The following is an 11,127-nucleotide window of genomic DNA, read 5'->3' as shown; positions in this document are numbered from 1 at the left end:
CACTGTGAGCAAAGGGAGCCTGCTGTGTTCCTTGCCACGTGGTGCTCTCCGTCTTCAAAGCTGGACAGAAACAATCTCACCGTCCAATCCCTCTCACACCTCAGAACTCCAGGAAGAGCTCTAAACACTTTACAATTTTTATTTTATTTTACTTTTTAAATTGGGAAATAGCTGAAATATTACATACTGGTTTCAGATGTACAACGTAGTAATTCGATATTTGTGTACACTGTGAACTGACCACAATAAATCTAGTTAACATCTGTCACGATACAGTTACAATTCTTTCTTGTGATAACTTTGAAAATCTATTCTCTTAGTAACTTTGAAGTATGCAACACAGTACCATTAATTATAGTCACCATGCTGTATATTACATCCCTTTCAAGGGCTCACCTGGTTAGGTCAGGCCCACTGAGGATAATTTCTGATTCTTAAAGTCAACTGTGCCATATAACAACCTTCTCACAGGAGTGATCTCCCATCATATTCACGGGCCCCTCCCATACTCAAGAGCACGGGTTCATACAAAGGCATGGGTCACGGGGTGGTTTTAGGATTCTGCCATATATTTATATTTTAAAAAATTATTGTGGAAATTTCAAACACAAAATAGAATAGTAACAAACTACATACACATCCAGCTTTAACAAGTGTGAACTCTTTAATGACATATGTTTTTAGGTAGAATTCCTTTTTATGGATGTTTGGAAGTGATTAATTCCACACAGGTATCAGAGTCACTGCTAGCATTTTGTGTAACTGATCACTCCAACCTGCTGGCCTCATTATTTCTCATAGTGGTCTTCACCAGGTGCATAAAGACATGCAACTATTTCAAAGTGAACTTGATTGAATTTGTGCAGAGATTTTTGTACATAATTAGATACTGGGTACATCCGGTCAGATGCCAGGTACAGTACTGGTATTTTGAAACGTAAAGGGCCCTCTGAGTATGAGGTGTCTTGCCTGCTGTGTGCGGCATGTTGGAAGATTGTGCAGAATGCCTTCGTATCTCCCCAGTAAGAGAACTGAAACAATCTGGTAGGAGGACCGAGGGACAAAGGAGACAAGTGAGGATGGAAAGCGTGTTTATGACAGATGGAGGTCTGTTGAAGTCTGCATCCCCCAGCAGGCGGCAGCTGGAGTCGAGAGGCTACCCCTTGGACGGAGTGATGGTTTCTGTACCCAGGAGGGAGAGCAGCTCCGGAAGCCTGCGGTCCCCTGGCGACCTGGAAGGTTTGCGGCAAGCGCACCCTTCAGCTCGGGGCTGGTGGTGGACGAGGGCCATGCACAGATGAATGCCCGCTTAGTCTCCGTAGCGAGGTAGAGTGTGTGTGTTTCCGTCGCCAGGGAAATCGATGCAGGAGGACACAGGCCCTTCTGTCTCCAGGCGGCTCCGCTGTGTGCGGGGAGGGGCCCCGGGGGGCGAGGCCGGGGCTCGGGACACGCCTCGCTTCGGGACACGCCGATTCGCCTGCAGTCTGACCAAGGGGGACTCGCGTTATTTGAAGGCTGTCGATGCTTGTGCAGGAAACAGTCACAGCACGCGCAGACCGAGGCCCCGTGCAGGCCTTCGAGGCGCCCCCCAAGGCTCTCAACGTGCGTTTTCACAGAGCGGGGATTTTAAGTTACGAGGTTTAAGCAGCACAAGAAGTTCGTCGTGGGAGGTGCGGGAGCGGCTCGAGCCCGTGTCCTAGCCTACAACACCCCCCCATTTTACACAGTAGCTTACACCGCGGCCTCCCTCCCGAGGGGGTGAAGTCCCACGGGGGGGGCCTGCCGTTCACGGCTCCGCGCGGCAATGCGGGAGGTCCTAGGTATTTGTTGAACAAATGACGACGGGGAAGGACAAACAGAGCGTTTACCTATAATTCCACCACGCGGGTATGACCGCCGTTGACATTTGTGTTTCCTTTGCCTTTGGGCAGCAGTCTGTTACCCCCTTGCTTCTTCCTTTTAAAACTGTTTTAAGCACTTTCCGTCGCCGCACGGTGCCCCATGTCGCCCCTGCCGCCGCCCGCCCCCCACAGTACATCCTGCACCCGCGGCCGAGCCGGGGCCCCCCTCCGCCGCGTCTCCCACTCCGCTCCCTTATTCCCTTCCTTCGCCGGAGCCCCGGGTCAGGCTGCGACGTCATCACGCTGGGACGTACGGATCTACGGCCGTGGTGCCTTACGCGGTGTGTGACGTCATGACGCAGAGCCCGGCAACAGCGCAGACGCCCGGCCGAGTCCGTTATGGCCGCTGTCGCCCTGAGGAGGATGAGTGGGGTCGTGCCAGCGCCCAGGCCGGGCGTCCAGGCCCCCGGGGGTTTGGCGCGGCCGCTGGCCCTGGCGCTCCTGCTGGTGTCCGCCACCGTGTCCAGCGGTAAAGGGGGCGCGGGCAGTCGGGGGCGGCCGGTGCGCGGCCGGGAGGCAGGCAGGGCCAGCGCCAGGGCGCTTCCTTGTGTCCGGAGCAGGAGGCGACGTCTCGAGGGCGCGGGGGTCCCTGCGGGCCCGAGGAGGGCGCGTCGGCGTCTGAGGCTCGCAGTCTAAGGAAGCGGGGTGTCTCAGCGGCCCGAGCAGTGAGGCGGAGCGGGGAGCGGGAGCGGGAGCGCGTGCACACGGGCGGAGGGCGAGTGGGGGTGTGTGCGGTCCCGGGGGGCCGCCGCCGGGAATGGCGGGAGGGCCTGCGGAGGCCAGCTCTCGGACCCCGCACAACTCGGCGGAGGCGTGTGTGAGGGGCGGGGACAGGCGCCGGGCGGCGGCGGGTCAGGAGGTGCGGTGTCGGCGGGCTCAGCCTGGGAGGGCGCCCGGGGCCTGCGGGGCCGCGGGCGTGGGGGTCAGAGGGGAAGAGCGCGGTGCGCAGGCGCGGTGACCCCTCTGAGCCGCGGTCCGGGGGTCCGGGTCGGGCGCCGGCTCGGCCGGGAGGTTCCGGTGCTCGGTCAGGCCCGGCCACGGGCGGGGGGCTCCGCGACGAGGAAGAGCCTTTGTGAGCTTGGCCCCGGTTAACGGGACAGCCCTGCTTCATTCGCGTGGGCCCATAGCATTCTCAAATTTAAGCTTTTGTTATTATTTTTTACCGCGCTATAACCCACGTGCAGCATTGTATGAATTTCAGGTGTGACAGAACGATGTGATGCCGGTATAACTGCCAAACTGGTCACGTTATGAGCCCAGTTACCGCAGGGCCTCAGGCGTCGCTGCAAACGTTTTCTTTCTTGTAGTGAGCACTTGTAGGATTTACTCTTCTCTTAACAACTTTCAAATACGCGATACAGTATCATTAGCGATGGTCATCGTGCTGCACGTTCCATCCCCGTTCCATCCCCGTAACTTGTTTGTTTTATAACCGGAAGTACGTACCTTTGACTCCATTTAGGACCCGCCCCCTTCACCGACCACCAGTCTTGTTTTCTGTGTCTAGAGCTTGGCCTTTTGCGTTTGTTTTGTTTTGATGTTTTATTTTATTTTATTTTTTTTATTTATTGGGGAAGGGGAACAGGACTTTATCGGGGAACAGTGTGTACTTCCAAGACTTTTCCAAGTCAGGTTGTTGTCCTTTCAGTCTTAGTTGTGGAGGGCGCAGCTCAGCTCGAGGTCCAGTTGCCGTTTTTCTACTTGCAGAGGGCGCTGCCCACCATTCCTTGCGGGAGTTGAACCGGCAACCTTGTGGTTGAGAGGACGCGCTGCAACAAACTGAGCCATCTGGGAGCTCAGCGGCAGCTCAACTCAAGGTGCGGTGTTCAATCTTAGTTGCAGGTGGCGCTGCCCACCATCCCTTGCAGGACTCCAGGAGTTGAACCAGCAACCTTGTGGTTGAGAGCCCGCTGGCCCACGTGGGAATCCAGCCGGCAGCCTTCGGAGTTAGGAGCATGGAGCTCTAACCGCCTGAGCCACCAGGCCGGCCGTTGTTTTGATATTTTTAAAAAAGATTCCACATATAAGTGAAATTATATGGTATTTGTTTTTGTCTGACTTATAGCATGATGCCCTCAGGGCCCACTTGTGTTGACGCAAATGGCAAGATTCCCTTCTTCTTTATGGCCGAGCAATGTTCCATGTATGTACTTGTATCTCACGTGTCCCTTATTCATCCACCGATGGGCACTGAATTGTGTCCCCCATCCAAGCACTAACCAGGCCCGACCCGCTTAGCCTCCGGGATCAGACGGGATCGGGTCGGGTCGTTCAGGGTGGTGTGGCCCTAGGCTACATTGTTTCTATATCTTGACTGTTGCAAGCAACGTTGCATGATTAAGTATTTCTTTTCTTAGAAATGTTACATTGTGAATCAAGAGATTGAAGGCTTCATTGAGAAATGAGGAAATCTGTGAACCAGGACCTGAGACTTAGGGGGAACAAATCCACTACTAGGAACTTATGATGATTAAGCAGTATTTTGTTGAGTAGTCCTTTTTTTCTCTCAGGCCAAAACTCAATCCTGCTTTTCTCTCTAAATCTTTTTTGAGTTTTGAGGTGAAAAATAGCCTGAGAGGAATAGTGTTGTCTTATTTGTCAATAGGGGCTGTCTAGCCATCCGTCCCTCTGCTAAAGTGCTGTGGTTACTTAGGTTTTCCCAGCAGCACTGAGGGCAGGGCCACCGGACCATCCTCCCAGAAGTGTATTCATGTCTGTGGGGAAGAATTGTGGTCAATGTACCCGAGGCGCTTTCATCGTTAGTAGACTATAATGAGGATTTCCCTAGCTGATGCAGGTAGTGCCTGTTCTTAAAGTGCTTAAGAAGCGTGATTGTTTTGGTCATTTAATTCTCTAAGAAGAAACTATCATTTAGACATTTACATTTTTTGCTGGGCTTTAGTTGTGTTTAGTGGGAGGAGTAGAGAATAGTATGTCTGCTCCATCTTCCTGGAAGCCAGTCAGAATTCATTTTGAACATATTAATTTGAGTGTCAGACATCTAAGAGGAGATTTCAAGTAGGCATTTGGATTTATGAGTCTAGAGTTCTGGTAGTTCGTGAAAGTCTTTTCTGATGACTTCATTTTCCCCAGAGAAGTTTCGTAAGTGATGTCATTAGTTGAAAATGAGGACAACAGAGAAGCTGTTGGAAGTTTGAGGTCAGAGGAAAGTATGAATGGTCCCCTAGGGGAGCAGGAGGGTGAACGGGTTAGGGAAATACAATATAATTGCCAACAGTGTTGCATGTATACCTGAATTTTTGGCATTGAATTTAGAATGAAATAAAAACAGTGGCATGGTTGTGTATTGATTTCTGGCCATGCTCAGCTGCTTGGTGCAGATGGGGAGTAGCCAGAGGGTTTGATTTAACTCGGGACGTTGCCTTGCCAAGTAAGTGGGACAAAGGGAACAAGGGGGAAGGGGACTGAAGGTGTATGTAAGAGCGGAATAATAGCTGGTCACACAATTGAATCTGGGTGAAGCAGGAAGAGAGTGCATTGGGCGAGGTGGGTCGTGTTCATGGAGGACTGAAAAGGTGGTAGGATCAGAGAATTAGGTACTAATGGATTTAGAATACCGGGGAATGAATTAGAAGGCTAGCAGGTCATGTCAAAATTGAGATTCTGGAAGAATTGTGATGATAGATAATGACCATGGGAGTGAGAGTTTAGGGTAAAGGGGAGGGCTGGCTCACCAGAAGAGGGAGGTCGAAGATTTTGAAATCAAGATGGGAGTCCTTGGGTAGAGTGAACTGGATCCAGGAGCCCAAATCATTGAGAGTTAGAGACTTTGACCAGGAGTTGGTGGACAAAAGTGAGTGTGTGATAGCTGACGACAGGAGAAGCAAGGCTGGGGGCACGTAGGGAGGGGAATGGGAGAATGGTCTGACAGGGGCTTCACCTCCTTTCCAGGAGGATAGTTCCCTCTCCTCCAGACTCAGTGGTACAAAGATGTGGGAGGAAAAAGAACTGTTAATGAAAAGAGCTGCAGGGAAAGTGTGTCCTTAAGGGAGATTCAAGTTTCAGTTACAGTGAGACAGTGAAGGACGTCTGGGGAGAAGGATTTGCTGTGACTGACTGACCAGAGTGCGCAGTGAAGCGTTTCTGGACACGGAGAGGGTGGGAGATGGCGACAAACTATGATCATTCCCACCCGTCAGACCGTGTCCTATAGCATACGTGGTTATGCTGGAAGTCAAGCATAGAAAAACACGGTTTAAAAAATTCAAGGTTGGTTTGTTGGCTCCCAGTTTAAAATTTTTATTTTAAAACATGTTTCCCCATACCTGGGCAGGAAAAATTAAGTATATCAGAGAAATAGCAATTTGTAAATGCCTGAATCATAACTAAGTTGAGGTGATAAATGTAAAAATCCGTTTAAGAACGTACTCAGTGTAGTCCCTGTTTCTTCCAGTGAAAAATTTCAAGGAACCACCTGTGGAAAGTGTTTTATGAGAGTTTTACTAATTTAATCCATTTTTAATTTTTTTAATTTTTATTTTAAATTTAATGCATTTTTTGCTAAATTATTACTAAATTATTTTTTTCTGAGAGATTCTATTCAGTCCAACGGAGACTTTTAAATTTTTTTCTACACAAAATACATGTCAACTCTGATACACACACCAGAGTGTCTTCACATAAACAAAGAGTTGTCTGTTAGCTCGTTCGTTTGTGTGCGTGCACACATGTTGGAAAGCGCAGGAATGATTTGGTTTAATCTTACCCCTATAAAATATTTTACTTTACTTTGACAGACTTAAAAATATTATGAGTAGTTTTAGATCTCACGTGACAGTTTTTCAAAAAATATGTATATTCTTGAAGTTGTTCAATACTACATTAAGTTATAAATTAGACACACTGTTACATTTCAACAAATATTACCCTGAACTTTTGGTATGTAGAATGACTTCTGTAAGTCATTTAACTTTTACTTTGGTAAACCGTGCTGAGTGCGTAGGAATGTAGGGAAATAAGAGCTTTACGTTTCTGTGTCATCTCCGTCCCTAGATCGCCATCCCCAATCTTTAAAATAGTCTAGTTCATACTTAGTTTTTTTAAGTTCCCGTTTCCAATTCTTTTCCTTTAGAAGTTTTGCCTTTCTTCTCCCTAAGAATACTTTTCTTTTTTTTAAATTTGGGAGAGGAGGTTTTCCAGTTCTAGTGTCACTTAGAAATGCTGTCTGCATTAGCTTCTCTAGAATTTGTTGTAGTGTGTTGGCAATATTTAAGTTCAAATTTCATACCCAGTTTGTGACCTACTTGAGCTAGGATCAGCCACCTCTCTTTCTGTCTGGGCACGGGGTGGAGTCTGGCTGGGCAAAGCTTACTGAAGTCCAACCTCTTTGCGAATCGAAAACAGAAGGCGTGGGTGAGAGCTCTGTGTGGACTTTGCCTTTGTGACTGGAAGTCAACCCCTCTCTGTTTCTCCTTTTTTTCTCTCGGTCGCCAGCTACGTATCGTGGTAGGTGTTTGCTGCGTTAAGTTGTTACTGTCTGGCAAGGCAGTTGTTATCTGATGAATAATTGACTAAGAAGAAAGGTAACTGGTTGCTGGCTATTAATAGAGGCACATCAAATAATCCTCAAGAGCAGGATATAGGAATTTAGCAAAGAGAAATGCTCAGTGAAACATTTAGGTACATATGCTTCTAGCTTGGTGGAGATAAAGTCGATTTCACTTTCATGTTCTTTATTCACTTATTTTAGCTCAGTCGCCGCCTGACTCACAGAGCCAAACTGTGTTCCAGCCAGATGTTTCTACTTCAAATATGAGTGCTGTTTTAAAACCCGAAAACCAAACCAAACCGTCCATTTCCCAAACCAGCACCACTCTCCCTCCCACAGAGAAAAGTACAGAGAAAAGTGGAGGAGCCTCTGTGGCCCCTCACCCCTCACCTACAACCGCCCAGTCTCAAGAGGAAGCTGACAACAATGAAGACCCCAGCATGGAGGAGGAGGACCTTCTCACCCTGAACAGTTCTCCGTCCACCGCCAAAGACACTCTGGACAATGGCGATTACGGAGAGTCGGACTACGACTGGACCATCAATCCCAGGGACGACGAGTCCAGCGAGGCCTTGGAAGAGAAAAGGGGCTACATGGAAATTGAACAGTCAGTGAGATCTTTTAAGACCCCATCCTCAAGTGTAGAAGAGGAAGACAGCCATTTCTTTTTTCATCTTCTTATTTTTGCTTTTTGCATTGCTGTTGTCTACATTACGTATCACAACAAAAGGAAGGTAGGTTTGGGATTTTTCAGCCCCTCTAGTTGCCCTTTAATGTCTCAGTCGTATTTCTTATCAGTGCTTTTGATGAGTCGGTTGTTTTCTTTCGGCAAGTTTCAGTGGGTGGTAAAATATTGAGATGTCTGATCTGTTTATAAATCTGGTGTATTTTAACAAATTACAGACAGAATGCTTTACTGCATGTACTTTTAAGAAAAGGAATCAAATTACTTTTTAATGAGCAAACCAAAACCCAGAGATTTTTTTCTTAAAAAAAGGTTTTATATCTTAGTTTAGCATTGCTACTTCAGTGGGAATACTTGTGGAGAAGGATTGTGAATTTAGTACTTTTAATTAATTAAGCAGTGATATTTTAATGTTTTTCCTGGTTGTAAAAGTATTACGTATTTATTTTAGGGATTTCAGAAAACACAAAAAAGCATAGAAAAGAAAATACAAGCTATCACCCCAAACTGAGCATTGTTAACATTTTGGTGTGTTTCTGATCTATAAATATGTATATCATTCGGACAGATATGTGTACGTTATAATTTTCAAGTGAATTTGATCTCGTGTGGAGTTTTGTATCTTTTTACCTGATGAATCAGCATTTTTCACTATCATTAATATTCTTTAAAAATGTGATTTAACAGCTATTAATACATAATTTATTTAGCTATTTTCCAGTTGAGCATTTAGATGGCTTCCAATTTTGGGTTCAGAAATAATGTGATGAACGTTTCGGTACTGGAATCGGTTTGTTGGATTCCATGAGGCAAAGGAGGTGTAAATAGGACTGAAGGGTAATTGAGTGTGAGGGTACATCTTGGCACTCTTAGTCCCAGAGCGGCATAGGTAAGCTTTTCAGATATTAAAGGGAGATCGAGTACACAATGACCTTTTTAATACTTACTGGTCAGAAAAATCTCGGTTCTTGACTTTATGGTAATTCGCTTTGTGATTCTTGGCCAGCCATGTTCCCGTTCGGGTCTTGATTTTCTCACCTGAGAAATGACAAAACTGGACCAGATAATTTCAAAATGCCTTATTTGTGGTTTTGAGTTAGAAAACAAGCAAACAAACAAATCCTTTTGGCTGCTTGCAGTTTAGTGGTCTATCACAATTTGTGTAAATATTTGTAGGTGTTCGAAATTTTGAGTGCCAGGGATATGCTATCTCAGTGCTCAGTGGTGGGCCATCTCTATTATAAACACCTAAGCGACTCGTGAAAACAGGTAGGATCCTGGACTCCACTGCAATCTACTAACTCATCTCCGAAGACAGAACCCAGGAGTCAGTCTTGAATGGACACTCTATGTACATTAAAATTCGAAAATCACTGTCTAGCCTTGTTTGTGTGACGGAACACAAAATAACTCTTGTTGATATTTTACTTTTTGTATTTGGGAATCTAGGAGAGAGGTATTTCACTTGTTATAAAACCTTTTAACATCTCCATTTTCTCTTTTGTATATATATATATATAAAATTTGTTTTGTTTTATTCCAGATTTCCCTTCTGGTTCAAAGCAGGAAATGGCGTGATGGTCTTTGTTCCAAAACAGTGGAATATCATCGCCTAGACCAGAATGTTAATGAGGCAATGCCTTCACTGAAGATTACCAATGATTATATTTTTTAAAGCACTGTGATTTGAGTTTGCTTATTATGTAATTTGATTTGCTTGACTTTTTATACGATACTGTGCAGATGTTTGCCATAGGCATTTGGTATTAAATGAGAGGTGGGTCTCTCTTTATTTGCCTTGGTGCTTTGGAAAGCAAATGTCACAAACAATGAGTATATAATTTTTTATCTACATTTTTAGAGGTGAATTCAATCAGGTGTCCAAAATGTGGAGCTAAGCATTATCTGTTAATTTTTATTGTTTTAGATTTCTTTATTGTATTTCTGTCAGTATTAGTAATGCTACTTCAAAAAGTTCCCAAACTTGTAACTAAATTCTAATGTGTCTGGTACTGCTGACTCAGATTCTCTTTCTGCCATCCAAATACTTTTTTTTAAGGGCACATTTCTTTGTGCTCCCAAACTGTAATCTCTAAGGATGTATGTAATAATACTTTGCATATAAGGAACATTTTTTTCTCCAGGAAAATTGCTTTGGATAGTTTTGGATAATTTAAACATAATTTAAGATAAAGATATTACTCAATCTGAACACAATTTTAGGTCAATTAATAAATGTTTCTAGAAATTCTGGCAATAGAGACTGCAGTTTGCAGTGGACATAGACAAAATGTTGAAAAGATATCACTTTTTGGTTTGAATTACTGAGTTAAATTTAGAGGTAGAAGTTGTGGTAAAATATTAAATACATGTACAATTGCTTTTCATTAGCAATTGATTATAGCACGGGTTCCTCCAAGCTTTCAAGCTAGGGGCGGAGTTTAAAATTACATCAGATTTTTTTCACTTTGTTAATTATTTTATAGTAAGTTTGAATAAATTTTAGGGGCCGTTATCACTTAAGTATTATTATATCCAGGTCTTTCAAATTAAAATTATACCTGAATGGAGTTGTATACATAAAGAATATATGTATACGCTGACTTTTTCTCTCCCTGTATTTGTTTTCGTCCTTTTTTAAACAGCAACCGGAAATTATTTGCTGTATTTCATTTTAGCCTGTCTATCACAAAGAATTGATCAATGTGTAAATATGTGATTTGAACCATGGTTGACTTACAAGTGTTACTTCAATTTTTTGAAAAACATAACCCCTAATATATGTTAAACAAAGCCCAGGTGAGCAAGTGGGCATGTGCTTTGGGTAGAGATGGAAAAAGCAGGGCAGTCCATCATTTCTCTCGGGTGGACAATTTAGTGTCCTAATACGGAAGGGAAGCACAGTGAAAATACACCTGAGCTGTTTTATTCCAGTAATTTTTTTCATATCTGATATTGTATTATTTAATATTTTGAATAAGATTTAAAAAAATAAATGGCAAAGATATCAACCCATGATTTTATTAGTGTGT

The 11,127-nt window shown here is 44.7% G+C and overlaps 1 protein-coding gene across 1 annotated transcript; it reads left to right on the top strand.

Moving 5' to 3' along the window:
* Positions 1 to 2,202: 2,202 nt before the first annotated feature.
* On the top strand, positions 2,203 to 11,113 carry LOC308491997 (keratinocyte-associated transmembrane protein 2). The gene is made up of 3 exons (XM_081036223.1): positions 2,203 to 2,370; positions 7,612 to 8,144; positions 9,639 to 11,113. The coding sequence occupies exons 1-3, from the start codon at positions 2,241 to 2,243 to the stop codon at positions 9,768 to 9,770; spliced, it is 795 nt and encodes a 264-aa protein (XP_080892349.1). The 5' UTR covers positions 2,203 to 2,240; the 3' UTR covers positions 9,771 to 11,113.
* The last annotated feature ends 14 nt before the right edge of the window (positions 11,114 to 11,127 follow it).

The sequence above is a fragment of the Rhinolophus hipposideros genome (genome assembly GCF_964194185.1).
Source record: "Rhinolophus hipposideros genome assembly, chromosome: 23".
NCBI classification, from domain to species: domain Eukaryota; kingdom Metazoa; phylum Chordata; class Mammalia; order Chiroptera; family Rhinolophidae; genus Rhinolophus; species Rhinolophus hipposideros.
The sequence above is the reverse complement of the archived record's forward strand: the minus strand, read 5'-3'. Positions and strand labels throughout refer to the sequence as shown.

Coding starts and splice junctions, on each gene's coding strand:
- LOC308491997 (XM_081036223.1), top strand. CDS start 2,241: ATGGCCGCTGTCGCCCTGAGGAGGATGAGTGGGGTCGTGCCAGCGCCC. Junction 2,371..7,611: donor GTCCGCCACCGTGTCCAGCG/GTAAAGGGGGCG, acceptor CACTTATTTTAG/CTCAGTCGCCGCCTGACTCA. Junction 8,145..9,638: donor CGTATCACAACAAAAGGAAG/GTAGGTTTGGGA, acceptor GTTTTATTCCAG/ATTTCCCTTCTGGTTCAAAG.